Below are 17,886 nucleotides of genomic sequence, written 5' to 3' on the forward strand. Positions count from 1 at the left end.
TCTCCTCGATAATAGTAGTGAAAATGTCAAAATTTCCTTTTGGAACTGACATGTGCTGTGTTCAGCGACCATCCGCCGCTGAACTTCCCAAAAATTGTGTCCGGATGGCTCACCGGCGCTTCGTTATGAAGCCGTGAGTCTCCGAGGCCTAATGATCAAAATGGCCGCCGGCCGCGTGCGTCGCTTCCTTCTCTGCGGTCGGAGTTCGTCGGAGCGTTCACACGCGATCATCTGCGCTCCCGACGAAACTCCCCGCTTGTCCCAGGAAGCGATCCGGGCCTCGTCGCCACTGTTGGCGGTCTCCTGTGATCCGCCTCCGTGAGCCCCCCACCCCCGTGGTAGTGATACACGGAGACAGAGATGTTGTCGGTGTGGGCTCCCCGGTGATCTGTCGTAACCAGGAACCGCCCCGTTTATTTAACAGCGCACGCGACGGAGTATACGTCACTCCGTCGCGTGCGTACCCTTAAAGGGGCAACGCCACAACATCCCTGCAAAATATCCATTCCATTTGCCAATACAGGGTTACATACAGTTATTCGCTAATATAGTTCTAGGAATGCATCCCACACCACATGTGTTTACTTGCCGTTTACTTGCTCTCCGGTGTTGTGAGTGATTTACTTATTTGGATAGTCCCGCACCGCATTCTCTGCACCTCTGTTGTGCTCTGTCTGCCATTTTGGATTCAGGTATGGAGCAATGGTAGCCTGCCGATCCGGCCCGCAAGCCTCTCCAGACCCCTGCCAGCTAGTTTACTCTGTGTCTGCATTACAGCACTAAGCACAAGCACTGGCAGCTTCCAGGCCCAGAGTGTAATGCCTGAATGTCACAAAATCCCGCTAAGGAGTCCAAGCCTGTGCCAGCTTCTCCAGCTTCCTCTCATACCAGACTTTCGCTTTACTAGTGGGTTTCCAACCCAGGAACCCTGGTTTCCGAAGCATAAGAACAAAAACCTGAGCCCCTGATGCGTTCTCCTTGATGGTTTCTATGATGTTATTATCATGTTGATTTGCAGGGTCAACTCCTTCACATCCCTTTGGTTTGCTCGAATGGAGCTACCTCTATTCCTAAAACCTGGCCCTCATATTTTCTCATGGCACCCTGACATCCTAGGCACCAACATGAAGGACCCTCAGATCTCCCTTATACCCTTTGGGCAGCTAAATGTGTGACTTTGTCGTAACTATCATCACGGGATGTTTGCATAATTTCATATATTATCAACTGGACTGAAATGTCAAGATTTTTGCAGCCAGTCCCAATGCTTGGCTTCTGGGCAAAAATGGCCGGCGTTATCATGAATGTCAAGAATTCTGATGGCTGCCAGATGAATATATTCTCTCTTTATCATTATACCATGTGCTGCTCATTGAGCTCTTTCCATAATCACCTCCCTACTTTGTTACCCTTTGATTCTCCTGTTTTTCCTGTGTTCACCCTCTTTGCATCCTTCTCTTGTATTTGACTGTGTGGCACTTAACATGAAATTTATTTCAGCTTTGCCTCATGCGCCATTCTTCCTGTGCTCACTGCATATGGGTAGGTAATTTATAAGGGTCAAGTCTACCCCACAACATTAGTCCTACCTTTTTTGTTTACTTATTGCCAAAACAATTGTAAACACAAACGAGGTACTCATTGTATGAAGAGCATTCTTGGACCTTGTGTTTCATTTCATAGATGCACACAAGACAGCAGTTTGAGCCTCAAGAGGGGTGTATTGTATTGTATTGTATTGTTTATTTATTTGTAGAGCGCACCGGGCTGTTAGGCATCTGGGCGCTTATGAAGTCTTAGGTTACAGTTACATCTTAAGTTACATTTACAGCTAAAAGCAACATATAGGATTAGCAGAAGTATACAGAGAAGAAAGTTTACATTAGTATGTACATGTTCAACACAGCTAAGGTTACGGTCACATATTTAGGGTTTACATTTGAAGCTTAAAGCAGCATATAGGAGTAGCAGAAGTATATAGAAAAGGGAATTAACATTAGTATGTTAAGTGCAACACAGGTGCATTGCCGGAGAGTAGGTGCATAGAGACTGGTCATAGGGTTATTTGTCAGCAGTCATTGGTTTGTAGCCAGAGTTTAACATTGGTTTTGAAGGAGTGGAGGGAAGGTGTGGCTCTTAAGGAATCCGGGATTGAGTTCCATAGTTGAGCTGCCAGTGCTGGGAAGTTTGAGCCGCCTGTTCTTTTCAGATTGCAGTTGGGAATTCTGATACTGTTGGCTTGAGCCTTTCTGGTGGGACGTTCAGACATATGCTTAGTGAATTGAATTTCTCTATGAGGTATGCAGGTGCTTTGTTATTGAGACAGTTGTATGTAATGTTCAGTGTTTTCAGTTTGATTCTGTCTTTGATGGCCAACCATTTGGTGGATCTCCTTTGGTCAGATATGTGCTGTCCTTTGGAAATGCCTAGGGCTGTTCTATGGGCATTGTTTTGAAGGGTTTGGAGTTTATTAGTGTTGTGTTTACCAGTGCCAAGGTAAAGTGTGTTGCATTAGTCAAGTCTCGATAGGATTAAGGCCTGTGCAATAGTGGTACAGCTATCAGTGGTCAGAAATGGTTTACATGCATAGATTAGTTTGCATGTGTAGCTTGTTGCAGATGCTGTGGCATTTACTTGCTTGTTAAGGTTAAGCGCTGAGTTTAAATAGAAGCCTAAGGTTTTAACTTCCTTGGCTACATTGATTTTAATACCATCAATGGTGATGGATTTGTACATGTGGGAGAGTTTGTTTAGTTTTCTGGTGGACCCAATGATTAAAAGCTTGCTTTTTTCGTCGTTCAGACATAGACCGTGGGTGGCCATCCAGTTTGATTTGATAGGTTTTGTTTATGAGGTTGGTGTCTTTGTCATAGTCTCCCTGGATTGGGATGAGGATCTGGGTGTCGTCTGCATAATTAGTGTATGAGACACCCAGTTTGTCCAGTATATCGAAGAGCGGCTTTGTAAAAATATTGTACAAAGTAGGGGAGACACAAGACCCCTGAGGAATGCCACAAGTGATTGGTACTGGGTCTGCAGCTGATGAGGGCGAAAAGACTCTTATAGTTTTATTGTCAAGAAAGGAGTTTATTCACGCAGTGGCTTTTGTGGAGAAGTTAGCAGCCGATTTGAGATGGTTGCATAGTACTTTATGGTCGACCAAATCAAAAGTGGCTGACAGATCTAGGAGGAAGAGAATGGAGGTTTCTCCTCTATCTTTACGCTCATCTAGTTGGTTCTTGAGATTGCGGAGGGCCGTCTCAGTTCAGTGTCTTGGTCTGAATCCAGATTGTCAAGTGCCTAGTAAGTTATTGATCTCCAAGTAGGATTTAATCTGTATATAGGCAGCTTTATCTAAGATTTTAAGGAGAAATGGAACTTTCGTTATGGGTCTATAATTCGTTGGGACACTAGGATCTTGGTAAGGTTTTTTTAAAAGGGGTAGTATCCAGACATCTTTGAGGTTGGTAGACACAGAACAGAATTTAAAGAATGAGTTGATAAAGGAGGTGACGAAAGGAGCTAAGTCTTGTGCAGCTTCTTTGATAATGGGGCTGGGCAAGTATCACCAAGGCATCGAGAACGTTTAAATGATGTGATGATATTCTTAGCTTCTGCAATGGAGATAGACCTGAAGTTGAATTGGTTGTATGGTTTGGTTTGGTTTGGTTGATAGCAAGTTCTTGTAAAATGGCTTCTTGAGTGGAGAGCGCAATCTTATGGAGGGAGGTTGTTTTGGCAGATATTTTGTCTTGTACCATGGTAATTTTATTGCATAAGGCATTTTCAATGTTTGTGCACCAAGCTTTATCTTTGGTGCATGAGTCTACAGGTGCGATAGGGGATTCTAATTCTCTGAGAATAGAGAAAATGTCCCTAGTGCTTGAGTTTGCTTTTTTAATTCTGTCATTTAAGGTTTCTTTTTTAGAATGTATAATTTGCTTCTTATATCTATCGGTGAGGGAAGTGAGATTTTTATTTTGGGAAGATGTTTTTTTTTCCAATAGACTTTTGCTTGTCTTTTTTCTTTGTGCAGGGCTTTTAGGCATGAGGTAAACCACGTGTTAAGATGGGCAAGGGGTTTAGTTTTGCTCAGTTTCAGAGGCGCAATATCTAAGTTGATAGTGTTGTTATACAGGTCAATCAAGTCATTTCGGTTGGTGAGCAGGTCAGAATGATTGGTGATAGGCTGAATCAAAGGAAGGAGATTCGTAACTTTGTTATGTTTTTTTACAGCGAGTGAGGGCTGGTGGTGCTGATAGTTTGGTTGCCTTGGTTTGAGGTAAGTCTGAAATGTGATAGTCACACTGGTGTACCTTAGCACTAAGGGTTGCTTGTAGCATTGTAGTACGGGCATTGCAGGAAATATGAGGTATTAGGTGCCCTTACACCTCTATAGTCTTGCAAGACCTCAGTATGCGTTCTCCACTGCTGCCAAGTTCCTCTGAACTGATAAATAATACAATTGATTAGTCCCAGGAAAATGTAGTTCTGGGGAAGGGACTTTAACCCAGACATCTCTGTACACCCACACTCATGGCCGCAGTACCCTTTAACAGAGTAGTTTAATTCCCTGATCCTCTCAAAGACTTGTCTCTCAGGAACAGCATCTAGCACACTGCAAATTATTACTGTAATGCAGACTCCTTAACATTTGGGTGATCCAGGTTATTATTATTATTATTATTATTATTATTATTATTATTACAGTATTTATTGAGTGTGGACCTAGCTTCGTGAAACAAAGGAGTGCTTTACAAGTGAAAGGGGGAAATAAATGATGAGGGATGCAGATTGCAAGGGATCAATAGATAGGAGTGGGGAGCTAACAACTGCGAAAGGAGGGGCAGCAATTTGGTAGCAAGGGATCTAAACGCAGCATGGGGAGGAAACAGTGAGAGCAGATCGCCCAGTTCCAACCTATTTCATTGGATGAACTATGTGTATCTTAATTGTGATAGGTGTGTTCTTAGTGCTTTTATGGAATTTTCATTCTCAAATAAACATGTTTTTGATTGACTGACTTAAGCACTTTCTGTTACACTGTTTTGACAGACCTGTCAGGAACAACTTTCCTTGAATGGGACCAACTGTGATGGGGGACCGTCATAGGGGGCCTTAATGTCATCTAATGCTTGTAGAAGAAAAATACACAAACCACCACAAGGCACATGTATCTACGAATAGCTATGGATAGAAAGCATGTGCACTCAGCAAAGATTGCATAATATTGACCCTAAAGTATCAAGGATCTATGCATTTCTTTGCAATCACAATTCACAGCCACACTGTAGAAGGTTGTGCTCTTCCTCCAAGAGATGCATGACACTTCATACCCTAAATATGGCCCTCCGTAGTGAGATGAAAGTGCAGACCACGGAGGAGGCCTCCACTGTCCTGGGAACAAGAAAGAGGACCACTTCTTGAACCGTTGGTCCCATTATAATATTACTAGGATTAGTCAAGCAATTCTCCCACACTAAATGGGACCCCTGAGAGCCCTTATCTTGGCTATTATTACGGTCAATTTTGGGGCGCCCCACCCCCTTGAATCAGCTAAATTCTCCTTGTAAGGGGGAAATAATGGAGCTATAGTTGATCAAATTGATTTCTCTTCTGGGTAGGGTTGTCTTCTGAGTAGCTGAAGTCTGTGATGCTGGAAATGCATTGGAGGGACAGGGCCTCCATGTCCTTGTCCTGTACTCCTTTTATCATGTGTTCTGGGTTATTTTCTGCACATGAGTCCATGCAGGACTCCTGGCAGTGCAGCTCTTCCTCTTTTTGGTTTGGTGAACAGACCTTTGGGATCCCCTTATGACACCCATGGGTGGGGTTACTACCCTGTACCCCTAGTTTATGTTTTGGGCACGTGTGTGTGGCCCACAGAGCAGGGTATAGGCTGGTGGCAGCTCCATGCTGAATTTGACAGGTGCTCTGAGTATCCTCCATTTTGGGATACCCAGACCCTGCCATTGGAATCAGTTGACTACTGATAGGAGACAAGATTGCCCCTGAGTCCTCTTGCTTTCTATTGCTGGTTACCTTGATTTCCCAAAGTGCTAGGGCTGTCACTTCCCCTGACTGGCTGTTGGGTAGAAGTTCCATATATGGTATTGTGGGGAAGTCCATGCCAGACTGGGTGGAGCCTTCCCAATGACTGTATGTTGTGGGTACACCCTTGCGGTGGGACCTGGGTGAATGGAGTGTATGACCAATATGCATTTCATGTTATGGATGTCTGGTTTCTGGTGCGTGACACAATGACTGAGACAGCCCGGCCCGAAACTGGTATGAATGTATTGTGGAGTGCTGAATGGCTGCGTGCTTGTCCCAATCCACATTCCTTGTTGTGAGTGTCTGGATGGAGAAGAATCGCCTCAATGCACCGTGAGCCTGATTGGCAGCCTGCCTGCTGAATGCCCTTCTGAATGATTGGCTGCCTGAGCCTGGCTCAGCAGTGTGAATGAGAGACAGAACCGTATATCTGGGGACCTCCAACTTACTGGAATTGTTCAGAAGCTGAAGTAGAAACTTGATGCTTAACTTTGAAGCCCAGCTGGAAGAAGGCGGCTTTGCTGCTGCTTTCCTTCGAGGCAATTTGAAAGCTGTCTTGTCTCCAAGAACTGATCCAAGAGAGGAACTGGCTAGGAGACCTCTTCCCAAACTACTAGGGTACATTGTGCACCAGGTAACCTTCACCAAGGCTCCCTGGAAGTCAGTCATCAAAAGGCTGCCGACCGGAGACAGGGACCGCTGAGGAATCTGAAGCGAGGCACCCGGACATTGAAGTCCATCGCCGTTCACGACCATCATCGTCAACCGAAGCTGCAACGCTCCATTGCCTAAGAACACTTTGAATCAAGGACTCCCTTGCTCATCACCGTCGACTGATTTGTCCTGCTGGAGAAAGTCAAGGTTGCCAATGAACCGAGGAGAATCCGCCGGTGGGTTTCCCGCCACCCGAAGTCCTCAAAGACGCTGACAAAGATCTAAAAGTCAGCCACGGTCGAGTCCTGATCGCCGACGCCAAATGCTGACAACCCGACACCCTTGCTGGGCCTATGTTCTTCATTGACTCTTTGCGGCAACAAACTATCATCGTCGAGGTGCACCGCACACCTCATGTTCGCAGGACATCCACGACCAATCGTTCAGAACTGAAGCTGGCCCCTCGACCACATTGTTCACCCTTTTCTTCGAGGAATCTCGACGATCCGTGCCTCCTGCCTTAAGAGGAGTTCACTCAAGAAGGATCCGTCGATGACTCGTCGTTGAACTCTGCTAAACCAGGTACATTGAGGTAGTAGAACATTTGTAGAAGGAAATAAGACTCTGCTAAACAATATATCGAGTGGGCTTGTCAATATACTTTATTTACAGGTTGCCCAGCTGGGGGGATCTTCACACAGAACTGTGTCTAGTGGTAGGGGCCCAGTATTCTGCCAATTGTCTAACCAACTTGCTTTCTATGTCTGGTGTTGGTTCACTTTGCTATTAGACTTGTATGTCATTTACAACTGTCAGCAGTTGATGCACTTTAATGGAGTCAAGAGTTAACTGTGGTACCACATAGATATTATACATATGTATCATTATAGTATTGCCTGAGCACAAAGTGTGTTATTGTGTGTGTATATAACTTGAACCTTATTTATATAAAGAACTGTGTTATCACTAACATAGTGTGTGGACATTCCTTTGTGGGGGCTTGGGGACTACACTGTACTTAAGAACCAGCCTGCATCACCTCCTGAGACCTAAGCCTTGATTACTTGTCTATTGCTACCCTATAGAAAATCTTGGTTCGGGTGCTCTGTACTTCTACTCTGCCATATAAAGGGCAGGAGTACAGCTAACCCCCCCAGTCTTTACAAAGTCCACTAGGGTGCATCATTTCAAATTAGGGTTTTCAGGCCCCACTCATAATATCTATTAATTGTAGAGAATACTACTTGAGGAGAACTTGTGACTCTTAATTATTCTCCCCTAGAGGTTGCAAAATAAAATTGTTTATTTTAACCTCCTCTCCATCACTCAGAGGCTGAGACTATGAAGATGTGTCTTTCCCGGGGTATGCAAAGACAGTAATGAAGTTAGTTATTCAACCGAGTTCTGGGATACCATCGAAATAATCTTTGAATCAGGAGATTGCATAGGTTTACATACATTGTAAGATGAAATTCGCTAAGAGCTTGTTGGAAGAACACATTCTTATCAGGTCGTGTTTCCATTGTGATTGTCCTCTGCAAGAGCGAGGACAGGGGATTCTAGTAATCTGAGGACATACTGTTCTCCTATCTATGTCGTTTCCACAAGTGTCTTTTCCTGTCCATGTTTTTGTCGATTTGCCCCCTCTCTTTTCTCTTATGAGGGGGGCCCTCCATATCTCCATGTATACCCCTTGCCTCTGCACCCTATGTATAACCTTCACCTCACATTCAAATTCAAAATTGGGGTATACGTTGTTTCTCAAAGAAAACCGATTAGCTGCAACAACAGATACCTAAGGATATCATAGGGTATATTGTCAATGGCTGGCACTGACAAAAAGGGCCTATAAAATGGATTCACCACCTCGCTGTTTCCATTTGTATTCCTTAAACTTCCCTCCTTCCTATCAGTACCTTTTGGTGTAGCACACTTTCAGGTCAGAGTTTGGATGACTTCCATTTGGGTCTCTTGAGCCGTCCTTTCCTTTCCTTCCGTGATGACTTAGTTCGCTTTTAGTTTCACAATTGTTGGTGTGTGGATTCCCTCTTTCCATGGGAGCCAGGCAGAAATAATTATTCATGGTTGGTTCTGGAAAGGCTTCACCTACTGTGACACGGCAGTGACCAGTGTGAAACAATACAACCATGTACCACTGTAGTCATACATTATTTATTTATTTACTTATTTATTTATTACATTTATATAGCGCGCAGGCAGCCCAGGGGCATTGTGGCACTGTTACTTGTAAGGGAACTTAGTTACAGGTACAGGTACAGGTTGTGCCATGGGTTACAGTAAGGCAGGATCCTGTGTTAAGCGATCAGGAGTATCATACACCATAATACATCATACACCATAGTACATAATACATGTTAGTCATGAGAGTTTAAACATGTGTGGGTTGGGTAGGTGAACAAGGTCGTTTTCATGGCTTTGCGGAAAGCAATTAATGAGGGTTCAGCTCGCAGAGAGATGCTTGTGGTTCACAAATTGGCTCACTATTTTTAGGAAATAAAGTTATTATGAAATATGAGAGTTAGCATTTGTATTGCAATAATGGTACTATACAAATTAATGATCCGCAGCAACTGGCTTCACATTAAGATGGGTGGGTGGGGGCAAGTGGGTCCAAAGGGGGTCACAGGTTGCATATGGAGCGCATTACTTTACTTCTTTTGTAAGATGTAGTCTGAGCTTTCACCCACTCTCTGAGTGCCCATCCGGAGGATGGGTGGGGATGGTTGTGTTTACGTTAGTGTTTGGGTAGTGATATGTTATGGGGTGTTCATTGGTATTTGTACAGGGCAAATCTGCCATTCGTGTGGCCTCACTGTTGCCCTGTCCTTAGGGATGAAGGATTGAGTCTCGGAATGTGAATAGTGATGGGTGCACACTTGGTATGTGTCCTACTTGCATCCTATTGGGTGTGTGTGAGGCCTAGTGTTTTTATCACTCTGTTGAATGCATGCGTTTGTGGGCGGGGGGACATTAGGCGCATGCTACCGATACACTTCATCAATCCAGCTGGATAGCTCATGTCGAGGTAGAACATTTTAAGGGTGTTTTGTTATCAAAGAAGCTATGGGCTGGGAGTGACAAAGGTTCACTCATTTTGGTCAGTGATCTTTTCTTAACAACAACTCATAGCTAGTTTTCCTCCACAGTAAAAGGGTTGTCCAGAGAAACAGGTAATTTGCCAGAGCTTCAGCAAGATCAGGTTTAATTGGCCTTCCTTTGTTGCAGATCAAGAACGAGAAATCATCCGTCGGACCGCCGTCCAGCAGACAAAGGATATGGACCTCAGTGTGGTGCGCCTCATGTTCACAGCCTTCCTTCCAGACAGCAACGGCAGCTTCACCAGGAGACTGGAGCCAGTCATATCGGACACCATTTATGACAGCAGTGAGTAGCCTTCATCCATTGGTGGCTTTTCTGTGGTTCCCCAGGCCTCCCTGACATATTCTACTATCCCTGGACTACCAACATTATACTATCTATTGTTTTATTTTCCCCAATGGCCTCAAATCTTATACTTCAATTTTTCTATCGGGCTCCTTTTCGGTGTCACAATATCAGATATGACTTGGCCTTCTCTTCTAGTTCCAGCCTTACTTTTTTTCCCCTTCAGATGAATGCATTCTGGTTTTCGGGGAAACCTGGAGAAAAAAATGTTAAAATCCCATCCAAATAAAAGCTTAAGGTTATTTTTCGTTGTGAACCTAAAAGCAACTTTGTATTGACCTTATTTGCGTTGCTGCTGTGCTGAGGTGGGAGGGACTGAAAATGAGGACTATTTGCGAGGTAGCGGGTCAAGGTCATTGCTGGAGGAGCCGCTGGGAGAGCTTGCAACAATGAAAGGTAGTGCAGATAAGACCAAGATTCTTCTGCGCGAATCGGTGGTGGTGGTATATGGTCAAATCCCCTTCGCATGACCAGAGAATCGCATCCTGCACCACTAGGGGGAGTTTGCAACCTGGGTGGACCTTTTCAGCACCCAGATTTGACCTGAAAAGTAGGTCAACGTTGTGGTTGAGAGTGCCCACTATAATGTTGGTCCCATTGCCCACATTTGCCACTCACTCAGCCCAGTCCATGAGGCCACCTTGATGCAGTTCCTTGCCCATTCCAGGATCTCATACTACTGCAGCAATATCCATGTGGGATTATCTAAAAAATGCAGGCAAACGATCCAGATGGTCATGTTCGTGCTGTTATGTTTACAGGGGTATGTAGGGCCCAGTCTCCAAATAAAGACTTTGGAATTGGGCTGGCTCACTTTTGAACAGCAAATGATATTAAAAGTTGTGCAATTTATGTGGAGATGTCAGCACTCCATAGGTTCACATGTAAACGAGCCATGCTGGCTTAGTCAGGGAGAAGCTGGTCCTTCATCTGACAACAAGTTAACTGTGTGAAGGGCTCACATTCAGAACAGGGGTGGAACATATTTGCAGTTCTGGGGGTGTCCAGGTCTGAAACTCTTTACTTTACCCTTTTTCTGCCATACATTATATGTTTGAGTGTCTATTTGTTTTTATGACTTTTTGTTGGGTGCCAGGATGCTACATTTGTGGTTTCATGTGCCTAATAAATATATTGATTGATTGATTCCCCCTGTGGGTCCAAAATACTTTCAGATATCCCTCCGCAAATACCTCAGCTCTCAAGCTCTTCGCTCCTCTGCCTCTAACTCCCTCAGAGTCAGTCATTTTTCAAAGAAACGAGCTGGGGGTAGCTCTGTCTTTGGCTGAGGCCTCCCTCTGGAATAGCCTCCCTGCCGTTCTAAAACTTGAGCAGAACCATCTCCGGTTCCGGAAGCACCTCAAGACCTTCCTCTTTTCTTCTGCCTTCGCTCTCCCTCTACCCTGCTGATCTGTTCTCTCCCTGCCACTGTGCACCTGGCCACGCTCTGTCCTCCGGGCCCAGGTACCTGCTCACCCTGCCACCCTCCCACACTGCCTCTGGGCCACCCCTTGCACTGGGGTCTGAATCTGTACCCATACAGCCCCACCCCTTTTTCTTCCTGCACTTATCAGACCTACCCTGTCTGCTGCCTTAAACCCTGCACTTGCCACTTGCTGGCTGCACTACCACCGTTTGTTGCCTTTATTATTTATTTATTTATTATTATTTATCTGTTTCTCCTTGGCTCCGTACTTTCCACTTCTCCACCTTCCATGCACTTTTCCCCTCCCCCTCTCGCATGCACTTGCGCCTTCTCAATGTCACTGGGCCAAGTAAGATCGTTGTTTTGTTCTCCCCTATTCCCCTCCCTTGCCTTGTCACGCTCTGAAACACTTGTGTACGAGCGCAATAGAAATAAAATATCAATATCAATTGATTGATTGATATTGGTCAGTTAATTTGCATTGAATTGACTGCCTCAGAGACAGAAGTTAGAAGCAAATGGATGCAAAGTGCCAATGTTTGAACCATTACAGTGGCATTGGGACATGTCCATTTCAAAGCCCAAAATCCCCAGTTAGCCGCAAACTGCATACAATGGCAGGCAAAACCCACAAGAAGGTGACTTGCCAGCTCTTTGTTGTTTATCCTCACATTTTTAAATTGCAGTGGTAATGCACAGGTAAGTTAAACAGAGGTTTCAAATTCCCCTATATCTTTGTGACATGATTCAGAGTGCTCAGGTCTCCTCAGTCCATCTGCGAGTATGCCACCAAGTCTTGAATCTATTCTTTGCATCCTGGAACTTGTAGTTTTTCTTTTCCATTTTAAATTCACTTAAAGTGGCCTGAATAATCTGCTCCGTGTGGAATAGGGGAATGACATTTTTCAGTTCAGGCTTGTGGGACTGCAAAGGCAAGCAATGCAGAATATCATTTGAGGACTCTATTTCTGCACAATGTTTGAGTAAATGATTAGGTTGTGTTAGATGCAAAGAAAGAGCAGTCGTTTTTAAACATGAATAGATGCAATGACCCTTCGGACGTCAATAAATTGAGTTGGTTGGACAGCACTAACGTGATAATAGGAACGACTTTTATGTACAATGTCAGCGGAAGACACCTTTCATGGTTACCGTGGCAACTGCGTTCTCTTCCCTAATCACCTATCCCTTATTCCTTCACCTTTTCCAGATTGCACGCATCCTCTCCCAGCATGCTTCACAACGTACATTACATTGCAATGGGTGGAAAGATGACTGGGGGGGGGGGGGGGTGGCCAGACATGAGATGGGCTGAGTTTCAATCAAACGTGACGCTTTTTGTTCCTGCAAAGGGTGGCCGAATAATTCAGACTTTATTCCAGCTGTTGCTTTTCCTTTTTTGGGTGTTAAAAAAGGGCATTTTAGGAGTTATAATTGGGCTAGCACAGCTGATTAAAGGTCATTGTAAAAGGGAAATGCAAGAGTGGAAGTGTGGTGTGTCCCTCCGACTTTGAAATATGTGGCCCCTTTTTTGGGAGCTTTCCTTTCTTGTGTTTCACTCTTGCTCTCCCTTTCACTCTCCCTCCCTCTTACTCTAATCCGCCCACTCTTTCCGTGCCACTCTCTCGCACCCCATCACGCCACTCTCCCTGTATTCCTCCCTTCTCTCTGTCTCTCTAATACAGCCAGTAATATTTGTGCACCACATATAAATGTGCATATTTTGTGATATACCTAATTTAGTGCATGTTAAAGAAGCAGCAACAACAGCCACATTATGAACAATGGAAACATAAAAGACTTTACTATATTTTTTTGTTTAAAAAAAAGTGCACAGTTAAACACAATTGTTACTAGAAAAAAAGCAAAAAGAAATCACAGGGATTCGTAGGAATTCAGAAAAAGGAAACATTACATGTAGAATGGACTTTTTTCTCACTTTCCCGCCTCGCATCAGCGTGACTCATCGTGGGTGTCTTCACCCGGATGAACTTGGCTCAGACAGGTCAGAGATTTGACTCGCTTCGTTGTTAGGTTTATGCTCTGGCCAATCACAGTTCATACTCTGGTAGTTCAATCTGGCAAAGAGGGTAAGGAAATGCGCTATGGGGTTTACCTTGTCAACGCCATTAAGGAGGCAATTTAGAGGGTGGCAAAAGGAAGCAGTTGCCTCCTCCTTCCTCGTTCTATGTGTCTGCCCAATTTAGGGGCAAGGCCTTATCCAGCTCTGCTGGTAAATAGCCCCCATTAGCCAACATGAAACCGAGCATTGGAAACTGTAGCAAGATTTAGATGGGTCCAATGCCTGCCTGGGGTACTTATCTGCAGCGTGGAGCAGAGGGTAGTCCCCTTGTGCCCGTCTCCCCAGGCCCAGTATACCTTCGCCCTAGTTGTCCTCGCATGCACGGCCGATTCCCAGAGGATGATAGAGAGTGGAGGGTTATCTCCAGCACCCATGCCACAGCTAGAACATCAGCCTTGTGACCTGGTTTCGTGCGATTTTGCCACCCCCGTCTCCACTTTGCCTCTTAGCACTCCACTCATGTTGCTTCCGGGGCACGTTCCTTCAGCTCCATTTTTATTTTGGCCTATTAGGTGCCACCTATAAGCCATAACCACTGCATTAGAGTACAAATAGAGAAAAATTTCTTATGAGTAAGGACACAAAGTTTGTAGGTGTTGTTTGGTTATTTGCGCACCCATTCTCTGCCTGCGGTCATGCTAATCCCTGTGGCCATGCCCACCCAGTTCTTGCCCCACCACGCCCAAAACGCCTCTTCATGGAAACTCTTTTAGCTCCATTTAAACAAGCCTTACCATCAACCTTTGCACTAAAAGTGCCTGCCAGTGTTTTTCAAACCAGTCCTCTGAGAGTTAATGATTTAATTGGAGCTGTAAACCTACTACTGCTGTAATAAAAATGCCTTAACCAGGTCTGCCTTCAGCCACTGGATTTATAAGCACTATGCACATTCTTCACTGAAGTCCTGTTAAAAACCAGCATTGGCAAAGACACATTTTTGGCTTGTGAATAAGTATTGGGCATTTTTCAGGCACTACTATTAGATGCCCAACTATTTACAGCATTGTGCACCTGCTACCATGAATGGCCGGTTAATGCCACTACGGCAGTGCCTGGCAAGTTCCTTTCCCATGCTGAAACAAAAGCACAAGCCATTGGCATTGCCAATGCTTGCTTCTGTTTATTACCAGTAGAGTAGATGATGTCTTCCTTTGATGATTTAAAGTTTAAAGTAACAGCAGCAAAAGCAACCGTTTAAAAGAATGAATGAGTTTTGCATACCGGTAAATACTAGGTGAGTAAAACATAGTTTAGTTCCCGAATTTATCAATATTAGCTGTTAACAGCATTTTCATCAGTGCTTTAGCAACGTCTGCTCTTTTTATTTTAGCACTTGATAAATGGGAAATGTGCTCCCGAAAAACATGTTTCTCATTTCGACCAATACTGAAGAAACATAGAAACTTGCATTAATAATAAATCCCAAAAATGTCGGTGGAGTGTGTATGTCATTACTTAGTGAAAACAAAAAAGCAAGCAATCACACAATAAAAGACAGTAAAGACTCCACAGAACTGCCAGGTAGGGCATGGTATGGCCCCAGTGCCACGCGGCATCATGTGGCACCATTGTCACCGTTGAGTGCAGCATCCCATGAATCCCGACACTCTATTTGATTCTACCCGGTCTGATGGTCTGGTCCCTGCCTTTATAAAGTGTCTTGGAACGCTTCAAAATATTTTCAGCTCACCCTTCCAGACTAGGGTGACCAGACGTCCCGGTTTTGCCGGGACTGTCCTGGCATTTACACCTGCGCCCTGAGGTCCCGAGACTTTTAAAAGTTTAAAAACCCCATCCCGGGAAAAATACGGGATGGTTTCCACCTGATCCCCAAATTCCGGATTGGTTTTTAAAACTTAAAATAGCCTCGGGACCCAGGGCGCTGCAACATGACATGCGACAGGCCGCCCACATAGAAGTAAGACTACAGTTTCACAGCTGAAACTGTAGTTCTAGTTCCATGTCAGTGGCCTGTCCCGGTTTTTTTCTTTTCTTTTTTTTGTTTAATTCTTTATTTAAATTTTAGTAATTAGAACAGGACTGAACAATAAATCACAATGTATCATAACACAGCATAAAGGATATAAACATGTTGGAATAGAAAAAGAAATAAAAAAAATAAAATAAACCCATCAATATACAATTTAATAATGAACTAGTACCTACTCAAAAAAGTTCCCCAGACCTTTGTATATAAACTCAATTTTCCCATTTTTCTGTATATAAATTTCTCCATATTCGCTAAGCAGTTCATTTCTGTAATCCAATCCTCCAATATTGGTGAGACACGAGATTTCCAGCTCCTCAAAATCATTTTTTTGCAAATAGAAGCACCTCTGACCAAAAATTTCTTTTCCGATAGTGAAAGGTCGTCAAGTAAATCATCGCAGCCTAGCACCATAGTTTTAAAATCCAAGTCAACATTTTGGTTCAGAACCCCGAGACAAATAATACAAACCTCATGCCAAAACCCACAAACCCTCACACAGTCCCATAGCAAATGTTCCATATTGCCTTTCTCACTCCAGCAACACCAACAAACATCAGAAGCAGACAAACCTCTATTTTAAGCCTTTACGGGCTCCAAAAAACTCTATTGAGAATTTTAATTTGTCTCGAACGTTCAGTCAAACTTATCGAACAAAGCTTTACATTCGCACACATCATAAGCCACAGGTCAGAAGTGATTTCACAACCCACTCTTCTCCATCATGGGGTCTGGCATGGATTCACATGCTCATGAATATTCCCCGTCGTCAGGCTGGGAATCCTCGGTAAAGAAAAAATCAGTATCAGTTTCGTTTCTGATCTGTCTTTCATAGTAGTAACCAATCACTGATCTCTGCGTCATACTGACCACAGCCAATGACTGCCCTCTACCTAAGCCCCGCCTCTGGCAGCCATCTTCAGATTTTTACCGCACGTTCAAGTGATGGGAGTCCTCGTGCTTAGCTCTCGAGCTTTTACTGCGTGTTTCGCGCTTTTTCAGGTGAATTTTCACATTTTTTCGGTTAATCGAGTCTCAAGCTCCACCATTTCTGCTCCCGTTAACGGCTACCCGTTGTGGGATTTTCCTACGCCCCTCAAGGGTGAAGATTTCGTCGAATCAACTTCTTGGAGGATTCCAGAAGATTCGCGGCCTACTTCGAGATGGCCCAGGATGCGAGTTCGTCGCCCGGACCCAAGCTGTTTCGCAGCTGCCCTGGATGCGGGCTGCAGAATGTGTTTAAGCAAGACGAACATTCGCGATGCCTCTACTGTCTTCATGGGGACAAGACTCATGTAGAGAAGGACTGCCAGTTCTGCAAGAACTTGTCGGAGCGGACAATGAGGGACCGTCGATCCCGTCTCGCCAGCTGGTTGGAGAAGGGCTCAACAGGTGAGAAGAAGAAGAAAGGGTCCGAGCGGGCTTCTAAGTCCTGTGCGGGCGCCCCGGCGACGGGGGCCCAACACCAGGCCAATCGCCACGAGTCCGCTGGCTCCGGGAGCGCCAAAAGGTCGGGCTCTTCGGTCGCCAGGCAGGGCGCACCTTCCCCGGCACCGTCAACCACGAGCCAGCGCTCCGGATCAGGGAAGAGGAAGTCCGAGACCCCGGGTAAACTTCGGGAGAAGCCCCGTCCTATCTCGGAAGAGGGGGAGCAAGGCATCGCCCCTCCCCCGAAGGAGAAGGCCCGGGATGCACCTAAGGTGGTGAAGGCCCCTACCCAGCAGGCAAAGGCCTCTATCGAGGCGATCGCGGCGACTCTGGCCAAGCCGGCAGAGACCCCGCCAGCAGAGACTGCCTCCTGGACTAGAGTTTCCCTGCCGCCAAGGAGGGAATCCTCTTTTCAGCCCATCGTCGTGGCCGCCATGATGGAAGAAGCGAAGGGGGACACGGTAGCCTCCTCGAGCTCGGAGTCAGCCTCGGAGGAGGAACTGACCGAGGCCGTGAGGAACCTCGAAGTCCAATTCGAGAAGGTTCGATCCCGTAAGGAAGATCCTCGGGAGATAACCGAGGAAGACGACGATGGCGAGGAAGAGCAGCCTTCCCTTCCGGCGCGGCCGGAACCTAGGCCTCAGGATGGCTCGGCGGCCATTTTTTCTGCGATCCAGTCCTTATGCTCTGAGATAAGGACGAGATTCCCACGGCCCAGGCCGGAGGACCCGCAACCTGGCCCGTCGGGAAGTCCTCAGAACAAACGACGTAGGACCCAACCCTCTGCTC

At 45.3% G+C, this 17,886-nt stretch overlaps 1 protein-coding gene across 1 annotated transcript in view; it reads left to right on the top strand.

Annotated features, from left to right (window-relative positions):
* Positions 1–17,886, top strand: part of NFKB1 (nuclear factor kappa B subunit 1) — an 887,546-nt gene that overhangs the window by 615,311 nt on the left and 254,349 nt on the right. The window contains exon 8 of the mRNA XM_069630690.1: positions 9,955–10,113. Coding sequence (XP_069486791.1) covers positions 9,955–10,113 — 159 coding nt within the window. The remainder of the gene's footprint in view (positions 1–9,954; positions 10,114–17,886) is intronic.

Source organism: Ambystoma mexicanum, chromosome 6q (genome assembly GCF_040938575.1).
Source record: "Ambystoma mexicanum isolate Mex_15411 chromosome 6q, UKY_AmexF1_1, whole genome shotgun sequence".
Classification (NCBI taxonomy): Eukaryota; Metazoa; Chordata; class Amphibia; order Caudata; family Ambystomatidae; genus Ambystoma; species Ambystoma mexicanum.